This window comes from Delphinus delphis, chromosome 1 (assembly GCF_949987515.2).
Source record: "Delphinus delphis chromosome 1, mDelDel1.2, whole genome shotgun sequence".
In the NCBI taxonomy this organism is placed as follows: Eukaryota; Metazoa; Chordata; class Mammalia; order Artiodactyla; family Delphinidae; genus Delphinus; species Delphinus delphis.
This window is the reverse complement of record NC_082683.1, coordinates 1,599,204-1,619,788: the sequence shown is the minus strand read 5'-3', so window position 1 is coordinate 1,619,788 and position 20,585 is coordinate 1,599,204. Positions and strand designations below refer to the sequence as shown.

At 56.9% G+C, this 20,585-nt stretch overlaps 1 protein-coding gene across 1 annotated transcript; it reads right to left on the bottom strand.

Annotated features, from left to right (window-relative positions):
- Positions 1 to 17,167: 17,167 nt before the first annotated feature.
- On the bottom strand, positions 17,168 to 18,301 carry ACTRT2 (actin related protein T2). Its single transcript, XM_060026887.1, has one exon. It carries the CDS (start codon positions 18,299 to 18,301, stop codon positions 17,168 to 17,170), a length of 1,134 nt encoding a protein of 377 aa, XP_059882870.1.
- Between the last annotated feature and the right edge of the window lie 2,284 nt (positions 18,302 to 20,585).

The following is a 20,585-nucleotide window of genomic DNA, read 5'->3' as shown; positions in this document are numbered from 1 at the left end:
ACAGCAGGACAAAGTAAGTCCTGGAGTCATCTCACCGAGTCTGGCTTGGGTTTCCTTCTCTGTCTTCGTATACGGCTTCCAGGAAGGAGGGTCTTGACTCCTCCTGGATGGTCCGGGCAGTGAGATGTGAAGTCCAGCCTCATCGCACCACGTGGCTCTGGGCCTGGGGACCCCTGCTCGCCTACCCCTCAGCCCCCCGGCTGATTGCTGCGAGTGGGCCCCGCTGCAGAAGATGCTCTGTGGAAGGGACGGAGGGAGACGAGCTGGGACACTGCTCTTCAGAGCCTTGGGCAAGAAGCCAGAGCAGGTGCCCCAGGCTCACGGGGTGAGGAGCAAGAGGCAGCCTCAGGCGCGCCTCCAACACCCGTCATGAGAAGAGACCTCGTTCTCTAAGCAGCTCTCTCCTGGAAACTTTAGATTCAAGAAGTACAAAGCGGGGACCACGCTTACCGGTCCCGATACCTTTCTTCTGGGCTTGGCCCACCAGGGGCTGCCTCCCAAGGGGTAAGCCTGAGCTCCTGACTGGGGAAACCCTCACCCCACATTCTCCCCACAGCCCCTTTGCCCCTCCGGCCTCAAAGCAGGTTTGCAGACCAAGCACTGGGCATCACTTCTGAGCATCTCCTGCCCCCGCGCCCCGCTCCCCATGCCCGCTCCTCCCAGGGCTGCCAGGCCTGGGGCAGAATCTGGGTGGGAACTCGCGATCGGGTCTAAATACCAGCTCCTGTCATTCCCCCGTGGGTGCCCAGGCTGGGGCGTCCTGCCACCCTAGGCGTCCCTGACCTGCCGGTGCCCCAGACGCCCTCAGTGCGCTCAGGGCCAGATGGGAGGGCCCCACCGTGTGTGTGTGCTGCCCTGATGCAGTGGGACCCTCAGCCCCCGCCCTGCTCTGCGCTTGTCGGGGAAACCCTGCCTCTGCAGGATGGTTCAGGCCAAGGAGTCGCGTTTTTACTGTCACTGGCTACTCACGTGCATCTGGCCCGCAGATCTCGGGCGCTTCATTTGCATGGCAAGCAATGGCCGTCCCGGGGCCCAGGTGCCGTCGGGCCGACCCGGATGTGCAGCTGATTGCTGTGGTGGGCCTCACTCCGTGTGTGCGCACCTGTGTGCGAGCGTCTGTGTGTCTGTGGGTGCACGCGTGTCTCTGTGTGCATGTGCACACACGCGTGTATATGTGAGCTGCATGCCTGTACACACATGCACACGTGTGTATCTCTCTGCGTGCAGATGTGTGCGCAAATGTGCGTCTGCGTGTGTGTATCCCCCCGCAGCCTGCACACACGTCCACACAGGTTGGGAGGCCCCCCAGGACGCAGGAGGTGACAGGTGAGAGGACCAGGGCTCAGGGTCGGGGCCGCTGGGTCCTCGCAGGCATTGAGGCCAGAGTCACGGACGATGCACCAGCCCAAGGGATCCCTCAGCTCGGCCGCTCCCCAGGCCCCCAGCGAGTTACGCTCGTGGATCGCCTTCAACGACAACAGTGATTTTCCCCTAAATCTGGGCTTCGCTGTGGTTTTGTGGCAGAAACGAAATTTGGATTTGTGTCCTGAAAGCTTGACAGCTGCTGCTTATCCACCAGCTTTCAGAAAAGCGAGTTGGTTTCCTATGTCTCGCAAAGGGGCTGAGCCACACGGTGTGAGGTTTGTATCAGTGTCACGGGGAACTCAGGGCGTAGAGGGCTGGCGTCCAGCCCCTCCCCGGACTCCTCGGTGGCCCGACATCGCTTCCTGTGTGTGTCACCCTCGGGCACAAGCACCTCTGGAGACTCAGAGATCTGAGTGCAAACGCGAGGAGTTTGGTCAGTGCAGCCACAAGGGCCACGTGCCCACATGCCCACAGCAGAGACACGACCCGAAGCGCCAAGCAAAGCAGGCCTGGCGGCCTGTGGTGAGCGGGCCTGCGCTCAGCAAATGGACCCCACCTCTGAACCCGGGATCCAGCAGCCCTGCAAGGTCTGCCCAGCTCAGGCCCCAGGGCTCTCCCAGGGTCCTCCTGGCACCCCTGCACGGTGGGACACACTCAACAGCAGGGGAATTTTGAGCAGAAAGTGTGTTGCACTAAATGTCATAAAAAGTTTCCATTGTGTTCTGTATTAGTAAGGGTCCTGCAGAGAAACAGAAGCAATAGGGTGTGCGTGTGTGTGTGTGCGTGTGTGTGTGTGCGTGCGTGTGTGTGTGTGTGTGTGTGTGTGTGGAGAGAGACCAGGGAACTGGGCAGCTCGAGCACGGAGGCCGCCTGCAGGCAGGACTCCTTCCTGCTGGGGAAGGTCAGTCTTGGTTCTAGCCAGGCCTTCGATTGATGGGGTGAGGCCCTCCACAGTCTGCAGGGCAATCTGCTTCACTCAGAGTCCGCTTAGATGTTGATCTCATTACAAAGCATCCTCCCAGCAACATCTGGACCCAGGTGGGACCTGATGTCTGTGCACCGTGGCCTAGTCGAGAGGACACAGAAGATTGGCCATCACAAGTCCTTGCAGACCTGCCGACACATGAAGAGTAGGAAACGTGCTCTGAGCCCCACATTCAGCACTGAGTTTCCCAGGAGTTGACAGGCGTGCTGACCAGCCCCGGGAGGCCTGACCACCTGGCCTGGGGCCCTCGGGCTTTGCGGGCAGGGAGAGCCTTCAAGGCTGAATCCAGGAGGGTGGCGCCAGAGGGGAGAGGATGGGGGTGCTTGTGCCTTTTCCAGGGAGGACCTGGTGTTTTCCTCCCGTGGGCTTCCAGAACACACCCCCCGCCCAAGACAACCATCCCTGGAATGACCAGAGGAAGGGTTTGAGCCACAGGGAAGTGTGGGCCGCAGGCACTGGGGCTGGGACGGCTCGCACTCTAGACCCCGGGAACGGCCCACAGAGTCAGAGATGCTGGGCAAATGCAGCACGGATGCATCTGTCTGTCACGGGCGAAAATCTGTGGTTTCCGGTGGCACACACCACCGTCTGTCTGCACATCCGTGAAGGAAAAGCAGAGAACTCTGGGTTGGACAGAGAGACACAGACGGAGGGGCCAGGGAGCCCACCTACCGTAGGTGGAGAGGGAGGGAGGGGTCTGGGAGCCACCCTGGGGAAGTACATTCCCCTGCTCCAGGCTCATGAGCCCCCTCTGGGAGGGTTCGGAAGGGGTCCACAGAGCCTGCCAGCATCATTGCATTAGCAGGGATGTCCAGGCTGCTGACCAGAGCAGCATGGGGAGAGTGGGCCGGGCCCCGGACTGAGAGCCTGGGGGTGGCACTCTGTGATGATGGCTGGACCTGGGTCCAGGGCTCTCCATCAGGGGACATGCCCCAGATGCAAGGAAGACCACTGGCCTCCCAGTGTCCTTGCCAGGGCTTCCCCAGGTCTACGGTCACCTCCGATGACCTGCCCAGCCCTCGCAGCCCAGGAGCCACATCTCTTGCATCAGGACGCGTCAGGGCTGGCTTGGGTGTACAGCTGGGGGGTGTGGGTGCATTTCTGCCCCTGCACACAGCTGCTAGTCTGGGACGGTCCTGTGTTCCAGGCTCCCCTCTTTCTGCTAAAAGAGGACAAGGGTTGCTTGGGCCAGTTGCCTCCCCACTCTGAGAGGGGACCACGCAGGGCTCTGAGCACGGAGGCTGAGGAGACCGGCGGAAAGTCATCAGCTGTGGTCCTTCCATTGCCTGGTGACCCTGCTTGGAGCTGAGATGCCGGGGCCCCCACCAGGGCAGTGGTATGCGGGTACCAGCGGGGCGGGGCTCTGTTGGGGAGTTGCGGCCACTCCCCTACCAGGGCTCCCGGCGAGCTTCCGGCATCACGGTGGGGAGTAACACACGGAAGGAGCCTCATTGGCCAAAGTCTCTGCAGCCCCAGTGGGTCCTCGTGGGACCCAGAGCAGTCTCTGGCGAGGGTCCGAGGGCCTGCTGCTTCCCGCTTCCCCGGGGCCTTAGAAACGAGCTTCTCGCGGGCTCACAGGTTTTTCTGGTTAAGCTCCTTACCGCCCACAGGCACAAGCCACAGCCAGTATTTTCAGTCTTTATAGAGTCTTACTTCCACTTTCTGATTGATGCTCCTGGGGATGTTTTATGTGAAACACTCTCGAGCCCCTGGGAGATAAAAGGCCCCTCCAGCGGGATGGAGTGTCTCCTTCCTTCCCTCATCTGTCTTCATAAAGCTCTGCTTCCTGGCCCCGCCCGCCTCCCACGTGGGTGCAGGGTGGTGGCTGTGCTCTTGCGGGGACCACCTTGGCCTGTCCTGCCAGGACTCCAGCCGGGGGGCGGGGGGCGGGGGTGTGCTGCTCCCTGCCCCCCGGGGCGGGCAATACCTCCCCCGAGCCGTTCATGTTGCGGCAGAGAAGCATTGGCCAGAAAGCAGGGAGCTCCCTCTGTACAAAGAGGGCTCTGAACGAGGGTACGAGCCCCCTCTCGTCTGCACCTCCTCCCTGGGCCTCCCCATCATCCTCTCGCTCGAAGCCTGGACCTGGGCCCCTCCGTAGGGCCCATTTGGGGGCGTCCCCCATGCTCCAGATCCTTACCAGGCTTAGGGCACCCTGCTGCAAGGGATGGCGGGGTCCCCGTCTTCCCCAAGTCACAGGTGGCACCTGACCCTCCGTTGTGAATTTCCAGGCTGTGAGCCTGGGGTCGGGGCTGCCCTGGCTCCTGTCGGAACCTCCGGGGCCCACTTGGCCCGGCCCAGAGTTGCTGCTGGATGAGCAAGTGTTAAGTGAACAGACTGGACTCGAAGCGTCCCTCGGGCGCAGAGAAAGGAAGGCAAAAGGCTCCCCATCCGTGCCCCCCAACACAAGGTTTGTGGGTGAAATGTCTGCGTCTAGCGGGTGGAGGGGAGGAGACTCTGGAAGCGCCACCCCCGTCTCCCCCAGGGTGTTGGGGTGACCCTGGGGCCCAGCTGGCCTCAAGCAGCCCGTCACAGCACAGGCCTCACAGCACAGGCCTGTCGCGGGGAGGCTGAGACCCGCGTCCGGCCCCAGCCCCGCCTCCCCGGCCTCCCTCTAATTAGGCCCAACGATTTCACACTCTGGAGCCGGACGGTGCTTGTTTTCGCTACCCGAGCAGCCCATCCTCACCGACCCCGGGTTGCATAACTGGGAGGTATCCACTTACTCTGGCTGACGCCTCTCGCCGAGGCCTGAACCGGGGCCGCGGTGGGCGGACCAGCCCCCCGTGTTCCCTCCCTGCCAGGCGTGGGGTGGGGTCCCCCCTGGTGACCCCCAACCCCGTGGGCAGGCTGGCAGCGGCGGGCGGGGCCCCCAGCTCTGGGGGCCAGGAACGGTCACCTCTGAGCAGAGTTGGCCGACATGGGTGGTGGCAGGCCGCGGGGTTGCCTCCACCCTCTGACTGCATCTCTGCCCAGCGTCATCCCCAGCCCTGCCAGCACTGAGGGCCTCTGGTCAAGAGACAACTGTGGGGCGGGGAGCCAATCCTAGAAACGCCCTGCCTGGTGTCTTGGTCCCTGGCCAGGCCCCTCGTGAGTAGCGCCTGGTGCCCCGGCTGCAACCTCTGTGGGCCCTGGATGTGGCCCAGCTGCCCACGTGCGAAGCCATCCCGGGGTCCTGGGCCCTTACAGCCCATCCAGCCTCTTCCCTCAGCTCCTGCCGCCAGAGGTGGAGTGAGGGAAACAGGAGATTTGAATAATGGGAGAAAATTATTATGTCTTCGTGTGAGCTGGAGCCCAGCCCTGTTCCCTGTGAGGGTGATAACCAGGGACGCCGTGTCTAACGTTTCCGAGCTCTGAGCCAGGGCCGGCTGTGACAATAAGAGCATTGTTCCCAGTGTCGGGCATTGTCACCGGCTCAGAGCCCCAAACACACGGGATCGGCAGGCGCGGGGCACCCCCAGAAAGACGAGAGCCGCGACGGGGCTGAGAGCAGAGGAGGGGGACCCGGCCTGCCGCTGACGGCGCTGCCTGGGGCTGCGACAGGGACCGGTGGGAGGGTCTGGGGCACCCTTGGTGGGGGGCAGAGGTTTTCATTTGTAGCAAAACTACGAGGCTGGAACTGGCTCTGGCTCCCCAGCCTGAGAGCCGGCGAGGGGCCCAGGAGTTCGGGACCTGCCTTAGGAGGTCACCTCTTGGGACGAGAGCTGGCACCATGCCAGGTCCCAGGGACCCGAGAGCCACCACCTTCTGGGGAGCTGGGTCCTTGCTGCAGAGCCCCTGCCCCACCATGAGCAAGCTGCGGGGGGCGGGGTGAGTGGGTGTGGCCAGAGCCCCCTGGACCTGGCAGGGACAGGGGCACCACCCCCGGGGGCCCACTGGCCAGCTCAACACCGTCGAATCCCAACTAGCCCGAGCGTGTGCCGGCCGTTCCCTCTCAGACGACCCACTCCCCCCCGAACATTCTAGGAACGATGGGAAGAGCGAGACTCAGCCCCCCTCAGTCAGCGCTGGCCCTGCCTCCCTCTGTCCCGCTTCAGGCCGGGTGGGCAGGAGGTTGGGGGCAGGGGAGCCCGGCTGTCAGCGCCCTCTGGGCCCGCCCCGAGGCCTGGCCACTGTGCCCCTTCCCCTTATTCGCAGCTGCAAACACACCTGCTCTTCCCGGGACAGGTGTCCACTCTGGCCCGTGCCCAGGACAAGGTTGTGGCCGGCAGCAGATGCCACTCCTCAGAGCACGGCCTCTCTGTGCTGGCACCTGGCCTGCGAGGAAGGAGACTGAGGCCGGACCCAGGCCTCGGCGGGACTGTCCGGCTCCGGGCTCCTGCCTGGACCCCTGGGTTCTCCTGGCCCGGGGCCTGGGCTCTCATGGCGCCTGCTAGAAGCACCAGGCTTTGTGCAGCCACGCAGCATCTCCCACAGTCCCGTGTCGACCCCTAGCTGGCCCTCAACGCCCCCCCATTGCCACCCCTTTGAGCCGGGGCCTTGGGGCCGCACACGTGGGCCTGCACTGCCAGGGCTACCACGGCCCAGAACCCAGGGCACCAGGTGGTGTGGCTACACTGGTCCTTCTTTGGGCCCCTGGCAGCCTGAGTCCAGCACGTCCCTTCTGAGGGTCGAGACCGTCAAGCTTCTCCACCCCCAGGTGCCTAGTGTTCCCAGGGCGGCTGGGCTCCTCTCGGAGAAGGGCCCACCACCTGGGCCTTCAGAGGGGTCAGAACGGGGCGGGGCAGGGGTGTTGTCAGGATGGGGCTGCCCTGGGGGAGGGTCCTGGCTCTGTGTCTTGCCCCCGGGCCTCCTCCCAGTGGCATCGTCTCCACCAGCATCCCCCGATCCTCTCGTCATCTCGATTCTCTCGCCGGGTTCCTGGAGTGCAAGGCTAAATTCTTAAGCATCCGTAAATCCCCCTTGCGTGGAAGCTGGCTAGCTGCACAACATTCAAGCTGTCCACACTTGTAGCTCACTTCTTTACCAGTTTCTCGTGCAGGCAGGGGCCCTGGGATCCCGCCGTCCTAGCGCCGGAGGAGCCCCGTCCCCACGCTGGGGAAAGGCATGGGTAGGGAAAACACAGGGGTTGCAGGGTGACTCAGGGCCTGAAGGTGCCCCCTGCCCCACCCCTACCCACACGCAGCTGTTGGCCATCCGGCCTCAGGCCCCGGCTCTGCGGGGAAAAGGACCCTGTGGAGGCTTAGCCTGTCTGGCTCTGTTTGTCTCCTCCAGGACAGGAGCTGGGACCACGCCCCCGCCCTAGGCAGCCCCCTCTGCCCGAAGGCCCTGGGGAGAGCGTCCCACGTGGGTCTTCAAACCTCAGGGCAGAGTCTGGAGGTGGGAGGGGCACCAAGCCCGGGCCTCTGGACACAGGCTCTGAGGTGCTCGTGGTCTGGACGGCACCTGGTCCGTGTAGGTGGCGGGCGCTGCACACAGTGGAAACTGCTCAGGCCACTTCGGGTCGGGGGTCCGCATGCAGAGCCTGCTGGCTGCAGGACTTGGAAACCCCCCATCCTTCCCAGGCTCTGGCACTGTACCCTGAGGGGTCCTTCACAGCGCACAGTGGCGCCGGGGGTTGGATCCAAGTTCACACCTCTGCCCGTGGTCCCGTCCCCTCCTCAGCAGCTGCATCCACCCCCGGGGGACAGAACAGCGTGGCCACTCCCTGCAGGCCCACCCCCTCGGGCACGGTGGGGCATGTCCAGGGCTGCCATGGAGACCCTCAGAGTGGAAACTGTGGGCTCCAGGGACGGGCAGTGTGGGCACAGGGATCAGAGGTTATTCCCAGTGGATGCTCTGCCTACCCCACCTGAAGGTCAAGGCCAGGACCCCCTGTGCCCATGGCTGGTCGCTGTGGCTCTGGGCAGGGAGCCCGCTGGTGACCAGTCCTGCCTGGGAGAAGCATTGTCAGGGCCCAGGGATGCACCGGGCTCCTCAGAGGTGACCCACCACCTGGAGGGTGGACCACAGCTGAGCAGAGAGGAGCCCCCCACGGAGCAGGGCAGCCGGGCAGCTCTGGGCATGTCGGGCACGTCTGCAGCCGCCGTCACGCTCCTCGGCAGGCCCGGTGGATGCCTTGGCTGCATGTGGCCCCTCCGTTAGGATCGGCTGTGAATTCGGGGGCCTCTGTTCCAGGTGGGGTGGCCCCTGGAAAGGACATAGCCACACCTGTCATACTTTGTCCTTCTGGGGGCTGGCGGCCTCTCCTTCATGCACTTAGATGCCCAAGGGCATCCTCAGCTCAGCCCTCAGAGGAGAGTCCCTTCTCCCACAGGATCCTGGCACCAGTAATGTCTCGCCCCCAGCTCAAGTCGTGCGGAGGGACAGGCACTTGTCCTCATGGACATACACAGTGGCCGTCACAGCCTCCATCTGTCCACAATGAGGCCTGGGGTTTGGCTGAGGGGTGGAGGACCTAAAGCACCAGGTGCCCCCAGACTACTGCATCGTAACCACCTGATTCTCTCCAGGACTCGCGGCTCCTCCATCAGAGGCTGGGACCACTGGAGCCCCTGGTGACAGAGGCGCCTTCAGATCTCCCCCATGACGCCCCAGGAGGCTGCTGTGCCGTGGAGTGGCCGATGGGTGCTTGAGGGCGCACTCCTTCAGCCTGAGTCCCACACCAGGGCAGCACTGCTTGTGTCTGGTTCCCACCATGTCACATGGTTTTGGGGGTGCTCCACAATCATGGCCAGGATCTCTCATGGAACCCGTTTTCTGAGTCCCCTGCAGAAACCTGTTCCACTGTCCAGAATGGGAGCTGGGCTTTGGGGGGGGTGTGGAGTGGAGCATCACAGCTGGGGCCACCGTAGAGTATGGGGCGGCCCTGAGCCCTGTCCACCCTCACGGAGGGGCCTGGACTACAAAGTCATACCACTGGCCTTCAGGATATGAGTGGTCACCTCTGGCAGGGCTGGGAGAGAGGCCCTTGGCAGCGACACGGAGGGCCTGACATCATCTTGGCCCCACTAGAGATACTGGCGGGTCAGTCTCACTCAGAGCCAGGGTTATGCTCAGGCACGACTGGCCTCTGCTCTCCACGTCCTCCTCTCCTGTCCGTGAATTCTGAACCTCAAGCAGAGCTGGCCGGCCTGCAGCAGTCCACCCCGTCTTGCATCCATATGTTGCTTCACAGAAGGATCTTGCTCAGGACCAAAGGGATGGGAAGGGGTCTGAAGAGGCTTCTGTCAAGATGTGAGGAGTGGGAACCCATATCTTAGAAACAGGAAAACTGGCTCAGTTCACTCCTTGGCCTCCTGACAGGCAGGGCCCGAGGAGCTCAAAGCCAGAGAAAGGCTTCTCTTCCCTCCTCTGGGACTTAGCCCACCCCATCCCCAAGCCCTGATCTTTCACATTAGACATCTCCAGGACAAAGAAGGGGTCAAGCTGTGGATGGGAAGGCTGAACTCGGGGCTACTTTATTTCTCCTCCCTCATTAGCAGCAGCCTATAGTCTGCCTGACACTCCCCCGGAACCTCCCACCCCCCTCAAGGAAGCCAGAATTGGAAGTCAGATCAGTTTCAAAGTGTCTGATATGGATTCTGTCAGGGAATTGGGGAGCTACTTTCCCTCTCTACACCCCAAGCAGCACCCCAAACTGAGTGCTGAAGATGACCTAGAGGAGAGAAAACCACTATTGTCACCACCATACCCACCATCACCATCACCACCACCACCACCACCACCACCATCACCACCACCACCATCATCACCATCATCATCACCATCATCACCATCATCCTCACCATCATCGTCATCATCACCATCATCACCACCATCACCACCACCACCATCACCATCACCATCATCATCATCATCATCACCACCACCATCACTATCATCACCATCATCATCATCACCATCACCACCACCACCACCATCACTATCATCACCATCACCATCATCACCATCACCACCACCACCATCATCACCACCATCATCACCATCATCATCACCACCATCACCATCATCATCACCATCATCACCATCATCATCACCATCATCATCATCACCATCATCATCATCACCACCACCACCATCATCACCATCATCATCACCATCACCATAACCACCATCACCATCATCACCATCACCATCATCACCATCACCACCATCACCATCACCATCATCACCATCACCACCACCATCATCCTCACCATCATCACCATCATCACCATCACCACCACCATCATCATCACCATCATCATCACCATCATCACCATCATGATCATCACCATAACCACCATCACCATCATCACCATCACCATCATCACCATCATCACCATCATCATCACCATAACCACCATCACCATCATCACCATCACCACCGTCATCATCACCATCATCATCACCATCATCACCATAACCACCATCACCATCATCACCATCACCATCATCACCATCATCACCATCATCATCATCATCATCACCATCATCAACATCACCACCATCATCATCACCATCATCACCATCATCATCACCATCACCATCACCATCATCATCATCATCACCATCACCATCATCATCATCATCACCATCATCATCACCATCATCACCATCACCATCACCATCATCATCATCACCATCACCATCATCATCATCATCACCATCACCATCATCATCACCATCATCATCACCACCATCATCATCACCATCATCATCACCATCATCACCACCATCATCATCACCATCAGCAGCAGCAGCCACCATGTGAGAAGCAGAGGATCCTTTATTATGTTTTATTTTATTTTATTTTTAATAGCTCTTTATTGGAGTATAATTGCTTCACAATACTGTTAGTTTCTATTGTACAATAAAGTGAATCAGTCATACGCATACACATGTCCCCATATCCCCTCGCTCCTGAGCCTCCCTCCCAGCCTCTCTATCCCACCCCTCTAGGGAAGCAGAATATCTTGAATAGAAAAAAAAAAGAGGTTTTAGTTATATTTTATTTAAGGTGTAGTTTGGTAACACAAGGGCAGTCTTGGGTGGAGAATGGTGGAGAAAGAGCCCTGGACTGGGAATCTGGGCTGAGCTCTGCTGCCAGCTCCCCGAGCCTTGACATTCTCTCCTGTAAAACAGTGATCCTGAAAGGGAAGGTGTTGAGGGTGGGTCCAGTGGCCTCTTCAAGTTCCCCTGCGACCTTCAGGTATGATGGAATGAAATGAAAACATTACCCAGGAGCCCCCTTCCTCCAGGTCCTCTCTGTTACAACTAAACATCCTGGTCGTAACACAACAAGCAAACACAGGAAGCATCTGGAAGGCAGGAAGGTGGTAGGCTGCTGAGGACTTGGGGGGCTCCCTGGGCTTCCTTATCATCACCCATATATCCCCACAGGGCGCCGCAGAGGCCTCCAACCCCAAATCTCTAACAGGCACAGACAAAACACCCCAAGTAAATCCTGTTCCCCTGGGCAAAGCGTGACCTAACAATAGAATGCCTTTGGGGAACGTCCTCCTCCAAATGCCAAACAAACACCATGCCCCACCCCTGTGGTTTCAGTGGCCAGAGTGGAGAGTTGACCTAACGTACCGCTCCACCCACTGCCCACCTCCAGGGGCTCCAGTTCCCCTGCTGGGGTAGTGTTGGTGGGGTCCAGGGATGGACTGAGGCCCAGCCACATCCAGCAGCAACGAGACCGGATGAGGTGGTGTGGGCAGCATCTTGTCAGCCCTGCTTCACCCCCACCCCTTGTGTCTGTGCGGTCCTGCAGGGGTCTGACCCCCCGCCTCACCCAGCATGAACACGACGGAAGGTGGCAGGGGGAGGTGAGCTAGCTGACACTCCGCCTCCCCTCCCCTGGTGTCCCCTCCCCTGGGGTCATTTAACCCCCACTCAGGGGCAGCAAGGCAAGAAGGGTTAGTGGGGCTGAGAGGGGAGCTGAGGCTCCACCCCACGTGTCTGTAAGAAGGCTGTGGGAGCAGTGAGCACCTCGCTGGGGAGGTGTCAGTGGGGCCCCCTGGAGAGCTGAACGCACCCAGCCTTCACGCTCCGCTGCCGCAGGGGGACTGCCTGCCACAGAAGGATTAAATAGGAACCAGAGTCTCAGGATATCCCAACTGTCCCGGGTGAAATACAAAATCACTTATCATACCAGGAGCCAGGAGCATCGTAATGTGAATGAGAAACGACAAACAGCAGATGTGGTTGTCAGAGCAGATGGAGATGAACCAGATGTCGAGGTTATCTGGGTAAAGGTTTTAAAGCCACCATCATAAAGACATTTCAGCAAGCAGTGACTAATTCCCTTGAGACAGATGCAAAAATGGAAACTCTCAGCAAATAATTAAACGTTATAAAAAGAGAACCAAGTGGAAATTATCAAACTAAAAAACATAACTCAAATAAAAGCATGTTGGAAAGACTCAAAAATAGTGTGTGATGCCAGAGGGTAGAATCCCCGACTTTCACGACAGGTGAATAGAATTTACCCCACCTGAAAACCGAGTAGACTGGAAAATGATGAACGAAGCCTCAGGGGCCTGTGGGACAAAAACAAAATGGCAAACTTTGGTATCCTTAGAGACCCAGAAGGATAGAAAAGAGAGTAGACTGTAAAAATATTAGAAGAAATAATGGCACAAACCTTCCCAAGTTTGACAAAGGACATGTCTGCAGATTCAAGAGGCTAGATAAATCTCAAATAGGATAAAGCCAAAGAAATCCATGCCAAGACGCATCATAATTAAACTTCTGAAAACTAAAGACAATGAAAAAGTCTTGAAAGCGGCCAGAGAGACATAACGCATTACCTGTAGGGAAACGCCAATCAAATAATAAGGTTTCTGATCTGAAACCACAGAGGCCATGGAGAAGGAACCAGCACGATATTCTTCAAGTGCTGAAAGAAAATGGTTAACTGTGAATTCTATATCCAGCAAAAATATCCTTCAGGGATGACGGGGAAGTAAAGACATTCTCAGATGTTGGCAACTAAGAGAATCTGTTGCTAGCAAACCTACCCTTAAAGAACTGCTAAGGGAAGTTCTCTAAAAAATAATAATAATAATAATAGCACAGAGCCAAAAGGTGGCTCGGAACTCCAGAAAGGGCAAAAGAACATGGGATTGGGTAAAAATAGCGGTAATCATATTAGACCCTTCTCATGAGTTTCTGAAATCCTTTGAGGGTTGAAGGAAAAACTTAAGACAGTTCTATTTAAAAGTTGGGAGGGTAAAGAGACCTAAATACACTTCACTCCAAGTGGTAAAAATGTTATTACCAGTGGGTGGTCGTGTTGACTCAGAGCAATCACCAAGAAATCAACAGAAAGCAGTACACTCAAACCTTCCCAATAAATCCAGGTGGAATCCTAAAAAGTGTTCTAGTAAAACCCAGAGGAAGGGATTCCCGAAGCAGGGTCGTTGGCCCAACACGCAGCAAGCGAAACGCCGAGATGCCGAAGGTTGCAGCAGAGAAGAGGCTTGTTCACGAGGCAGCCAAGCGAGGAGACGGGAGAACCAGCCTCAGACCAGCCTCCCCCCCGCCCCCCCGCCAAAGGCGGGGGGCTTGAGATGTTTATGAGCTAAAGAAGCAGGGTGGGCTTAGGATGGGGCAAGGTGATTAGAGGTCGGGAAAAGGCGAGGTCAACGGTGTTCTGCGCAGGCATATCTGAGTTACATGCTTCCTCGTGGGATGTGTGTTCAAAAATGTTGGCGCTTTGTATGATCCGGGGGTGGAGTTTGGGGCCCCCTGACGTCAAAAGGTCACTCATCGGACACCTGCACAGGCCCAGTTTTAGGGTCAGTGGTCCCAACTAGTCTTAGCTGGCTCGAACTTGAACTAGACACAGCTGACTCCAACTTTCTGGCAAACAACTCGGGCAAACATCTTATTGTTTGGGCTACATGAACCTTGGAGGGTGCGCAATTCGCAATGGCATGATTGAGTGAAGGCAGGCTACAAGCAGAGGGATTTTTAACAAGCTGTACGGCTAGCCCAAGAATTTCTGTCAGACACCAGTTTCTGTTAACCCTATGGGGCACGGTTTCAAAGGTGAGAAAAAGGAAACAGAGGAAACAGGAAACAATAAAATGGCAGACTTAAGATGGAACGTATTACCTTAAATGTAAACCGTCTACAAATGCCAATTACAAGACAGAAACTGGTGGATTTTTTTAAAACACAACCCAGCTATATGCGATCTTCCAATACACCATATGCACATTTCAAATATGACATAAGTAGTTTGAAGGTAAACACATAGGAAAAGATATACCAGGCAAACATTAAATACACAAACACACACACTTTAGATAGATGGGTTTATTTCATTCAGGATGAATTTCTTCAGTAAAATTTCCTAAAAGTAAGATTTCCCCTCCCTCTGTACTACCTCTCATTCCTTCCTTCCTTCCCCCACCAACCCGTGGTGCCTACCCTTCTGTTCTTTTCTTTATGGCTTATAACCCCATAAAAACACATATTCACTTATATATGTACATACCAACGTGCACAGGTATACACGGGGAAGTACCATTGTTTTCTTTAACAAAAAAGGGGGGATTCATTTTATAAAGGCACCTCTGTATTTTTTTTGTTGTTGTTCTGTATTTTTTAATAAAGTTTGTAATCCAATGGACACACAAAACTGCGTTGAGAAAAAGTTTCATAAATTAATAAGTGTTAGGAAGTTGGGGGAGAGGTCAAGGTCACAGGAAGAAGGGAAGCCAGTCTTTTGTAGAGTCTTTTTGTGTGTGTGACACTTCCAAATTGTGGGAGCAGGGACCGTGCTGTAAGGAAGCGCACTTGTACAAATGAGTGACAATACAAAATCTGAGTATGAAAATAAGATTTTCTCTGCAAACACATTTTTGGCACAGATTTTTAAAAAAATATATGTCGGGGAATTTGATTTTTAAGTCAGTATTATATATATATTATATATTTATATATCCACACATCCCAAGTTCTGCATGTTCCACCACGAGAGAAAATCCTTCCGTTTGCTCTTTTCTGATTGTAAACTACATCCTGGGTGAATCAAAGATGGTGGCGGCAGGTGAATTAAGAGAGGTGACATCCAAATGAGCAAGGGGAAGGGAGGGGTGGGCACAACACAGCCCAATGAAATGTTCCTTGACCCCAAGGTTTCAGCAGAAGCTTGAAGTCCTGCGTGAGAGTCTGCGATGTGTGTGCGACGTGTTCACGTACACCAAGACATCCAGGGTGTCACAGCCTGTCTTCACTGTGCAAAAGTCCAAGTCACTAATTTAGTGCAAAGGCAGTTCTGTTTTGTTTCTTAAAAACAAAAACAACAATTTTTTTTGGAAGAAAAAGTATTTATTTGACACCTTTACAAAAATAGTTAGGCACATAATTTTCATATTATGTCACCTGATTTACATATCTCAATCCTCGGTACCTTTTAAAAACACTAAAATGGTCATTTGGTAAATCGAATCTGTATTGAAAAAATACTGTGATAGGCCAACATTTGTAGACAAACTCAGTTGATCATCAGCACGAGAAAGAAACATTTATGAACAAAATAATCTCTAAAAAGATTTTTGTGAGACAAAAAATCTAACTAGTAGATTTCTTTTTAAAAAGTATTTTCAAGGCTTCCCTGGTGGCGCAGTGGTTGAGAGTCTGCCTGCCGATGCAGGGGACACAGGTTCGTGCCCCAGTCCAGGAGGATCCCACATGCCGCGGAGTGGCTGGGCCCGTGAGCCATGGCCGCTGAGCCTGCGCGTCCGGAGCCTGTGCTCCGCAACGGGAGAGGCCACAGCAGTGAGAGGCCCACGTACCGCAAAAAAAAAAAAAAAAAAAAAGTATTTTCAAAAAAGCAAGCTTAAAAACAAAACCCACCATAGAATACCTCCTCATACCATGATGAAGTGACATCCTAACAGTAAGAACTAGAAGGTGGGTTTAGAAAACAGCAATGATGCCAGAGGTTCACACACACCAACTGACAAAAGCCTGGACAGAGAGGCAGCGTGAAGTTGATGCATTTAATTCAGGGAAGGGAATTACTGCCCACTGCCCTGTTCCTTTTCTCCAAAAAGAGGAAAGAGAAACCCAGCCTCAAGGTGTCTGCAGGTCCATTGGTTGGTGGTCTGTCCTTGGGCTAAATGTCAGGTAAACATACCAGCAGCTCCACTGCCCAGGGGCAGCTCTGTATTTTCCACTTCTCTCCCAGTAATATTTTGAGAGAGTTCCACCCCATCGATGTGGGAAAATTCCCTGTATGCATAATTTATTCAAATGTGATCTTACTGATGGCCATTCACTTTGTCTCCAATATTTACCCCCAAACAGTGCTATGAACATCTCTGAACGTAGAAACAGAAACATCACGGTAATCAAGCCCCGATTCTTCAGGTCCCCCGGGAGCAGCCTCTTCACAGGGCCTTAGACAGAGGGTGATTCCTGCTGCTGACAGGCCCCATGCGCCCAGGACAGGGGGTGCATTCCACTCATAAAAGCACAGTGATAGCCCTATGGTGCCGTCCCAGGGGAGGATTTCGTGACCTCAGAACAGGGCAGCATTCCTGCTTGTTCCTGCCCCCACTCCCGACCCACCTAAGACACAGGTTTAAAATGCAGAGTCCAGGCTCTGGGCAGGAGGCCTTGGCCCCTGCTTTGGGCACAAGCTCTACAGATGGACCCTCGACTCACGACCCAGGGCTTTCTCGGGAGAAACGGGGCTGGGGGACAGAACCAGTGAAAAGAGATTCACCACCAGGGTCAGAAATTATTCTGGTGCCCCCGAGAATGAACCAAGCCCGACGTGGCCAAAGGCTGCACCGTTTTGTCCTTTATTGAACATCCCGTGGTTGCCCAACGGTGAGCTCCCTCCCCACCGCAGCCACCCTGCGCGCGGGCCCCTCAGAAGCACCTTCTCTGAACCACGGACGTCCCAAACTCCTTGAAGTCCGCAGAGGTGACCCACATCTGCTTGAAGCTGCTCAGGGAAGTGACGATGGAGGCGCCAATCCACGTGGAGAAGCAGCGGTCGGGCGGCGCTGTGACCTTGATGGTGGTCCCTTTGGAAGCTGCCTGCTCCAGCTCCCTCAGAAGACGGCCATCCAGCCCCCGGAAGAGCGTGGTGCCCCCGGACAGCACCATCTCCCCATAGAGCATCTTCTGGATGTCGGCGTCACACTTGGCGATGCTGCTGGAGACCATTTTGGAGAGGCCCGGGCTTTGGACGCCCAGCTGCTCAGGCGAGAACAGGGCCTCGGGCGCCTGGTACAGCTGGTCCCCGATACGGACGATGCTGCCGTCGGGCAGCTTGTACTCCCTGAGCACCTCCTCTGCCCTCCGCGACAGCTCCTTCTCCGGCTCCAGGGCCACGTAGCAGAGCTTCTCCTTGATGTCGTCCACCAGGGTTTTGTCCAGCACACACGGGAAGGTCCTCCCGCTGGCCAGCAGCAGCCGGGTGAGGTGCTCCGTGATGTCTCTCCCCGCCACGTAGAGCTTGGTGGTGGCGTGGGGCAGGGAGTAGCCCTCAAAGATGGGGACGGCGCAGGTGACCCCGTCCCCACTGTCCACCACCAGGCCCGTGACGCAGGCCGAGGCGTAGAGGGCCAGCACGGCCTGGTCCGACAGGTAGAAGGCGGGCACGTGGAAGCTCTCAAACATCACCTCGGCCATCTTCTCCCGGGTCTCCCTGGGGTTCAGCGAGTGCTCCGTCATGAGCACCGGCCGGTCGCTGGCTTTGACCCCCAGCTCCCACTCGAAGAGATGCTTCCAGAGCTTCTCCATGTCGTCCCAGCCCGTGATCAGGCCTCGCTCGATGGGGTAGTGCAGGTGTAAGACCTCGTCCCTGTGCAGGGCCTCTTCCCCCACAAAGTACTTCTTCTGATTGGCCCCTGCCGAAGGCATCTTGAACTTGGGGTGCCCCACGACGGAGTGGACGACGTGGCGGGGGCCAACCTCTCCAGACAGGCCTGCCTTACAGAGCCCGGACCCATTGTCAAATATGACAGCTGGACAATCTAACACGTGTGGGTTAAACATGCCTGTGGCATCCTCATCCGCGCTTGGCCAGAATGAAGACGGAAGCCTCCTGGGCCACCTTGTGACGTATGAGGCTCCTCCGGAAGCTTCGAGGGCACAGGATTCCGCGGTTCTCGGGGCGTCTCCCAGGCAGGGCTAGCGGCCGGCCGGTCCCCGAGAGCCCTCCATCCCCACCCACGGATCTGCTCTCCTCTCAGGAAGCCGGCTGCTGAGGCCTTTTCAGGAATGACGTCGCATATGTGACAATCCAGCCAAGGCAACCATTGTCCTCAGCCAGCGTCGGGGGCCTTTGGGGGTGGGGTCTCTGCCCCCCCTCACCTGGTGAGACTCCAGAGGGGGAAGTCCAGCTGTTCCCGCAAAGGGGGAAGTCCAGCTGTTCCCGCAGGCCGTGTTGAGGAGCCTGTTGTGGAACCTGGAACCAGTGAAGCAGCCCATAAAACTGGCATCTCTGGCCCTCTGTTTGGAGGGAGCTGCTGTTTGGAGGGTGACAAACACACTTCTCTTTGCTACAGGGGAAGACCAAGCACCGGGCAGAGGTCCAGGTTAGAGGAGCAATGCCCAGGGCTCCGACACAGTAAGCACTCAGAACATAGTTTTGGAGTACAGACTCCTCCAGGAAGCTCTCAGGGATTTCTCTTCTCTTTACCTCATGAACCCTGACCCTGTCTCACAGGGTAGCTGCTAAGCAGAGCCCTCTGGGCCTATTGGCTCTCTCTCGGGGCACACGTACCCCTGCTCTGGCTTGAGGTCAAGGGCCCTCCTTGCTCTCTGCAGCCCCGGAAGTGCTGTCACAAACAACATCCAGTGGCTGTGGGTTGGGAACCCAGTGGCCTGTGAAGACAGGGATCTGAGGTTTCATCGGCTGGGGGGGCAGCCCTGACTGGAGCCCCGGACATCTCTATTTTGGGCCCGTGACACAGTTGGCCAAGCCCACTGAAGCACTGTCAGAAGTGACCAGGTCACCAAGTCTGAGGCTGAGAGTCAGGCCGGAGGGCAGTGAGGCTGCTGGTTTAGCCAAGCCCATGAGGGCAGGGGGCGCCCACTCCAGCCTCCCGGAGAACCAGGGTGTGCCTGGGCTGCTTTCCAGCTCAGGAGGAGAAACTGGGAGGGAGCTCAGACTAGGGAACCAGGGCCGACTTTTTTCTTGAGGAAGCTGGAGCCGGTCTTAGAGAACAAAATGCTAACTTGGTGATCTGTCGTGTCCGAAATCACCCTCCAGGCCAGCTCCTGCCCAACCAGAAAGCTTTCCCAGGAGACAAGCTCCCCTCCAGGTCCCCTCACCTCCCTCTGCCGGTGGCCCTCTCTGCATGTCCTGCCGGCCCTTCTAAACCCACCAGCAAAAAGTGTCATCATGTAGGGTGGATGCACGGCGTGGGCGTGTGTTACAGACACGTGGTGTAGACCAGCGACACGGACGCACAGCTTTGTGGGAACCCCTGGGGCTCAGCCTGGGGGGAGTCAATAAAGACTTGGTATTACTGAGATTCTCCCACAAAGGACAACTCTACATGGAAGTGGAATCAGATGCACGCTGGGGCTGACGCTGAGAGAAGACGCACCCCCCAGACTATAGAGCCCAGAACCACAGCTACCACTGTGGGGGCCTCTAAGATTTGGGGCCCAACGTTCAGGGGAGCGCGTGTGCCTAGAGGCTGCTGGGTCGAGGACGGTCCTTAGGGCGCGTGTCTTGGGGGTTCCAGCCTGCTTACATCACAAAAGCCCCGTGCACTCGGCTTCTCGGGCTTTGCTGTTTCCCATTGTTGCCAAACACTCCCGGCTGAATCAGGAGGAGTGTGACCTCAAGCTTTTTCAATTTTGGCCCTAAAAGTGGCCCACATGGGTGGTGATGTAACCATGCTGGGTGCAGAGGTCAAACGCAGGGGTGGGGCCCTTCGGTGTGTCCTGGGGGCCCAGGGCTGGCTGGGGCACTGAGGTTTGCAGGGGGACAGAGCAGGAGGAAGGACAAACGTTCATGCAAAGCTCGGACTGACCAGCTGGGTGGGGGGGTGTTCCGAGGCCTCACCGCACCTCGCAGCTGTGACAGCACACAGCACAATGTGTAACAATGTCCCGGGGCAGCCGGCCAGACCTGGTGCAGGTCCCATGGGCACACGCAGCCCCCTCCCTGTTCTCTGCAGGCCCGGCGTGCATGACAGCCAGCAGGGCAAGTCCAGGCCCCTCCACCAGTTGCCAAACCTGTAGCGGGCAGTTCTCTGTCCCCCTGTGACCGCTGCCCATCCCAGACAAGCTCAGACCCTCGAGGACAGAGCTGTGAAGGCTGGGC

Bases quoted from the DNA above. Each gene is read 5' to 3' on its own strand.
- ACTRT2 (XM_060026887.1), bottom strand. From the start codon at position 18,301: ATGTTTAACCCACACGTGTTAGATTGTCCAGCTGTCATATTTGACAAT.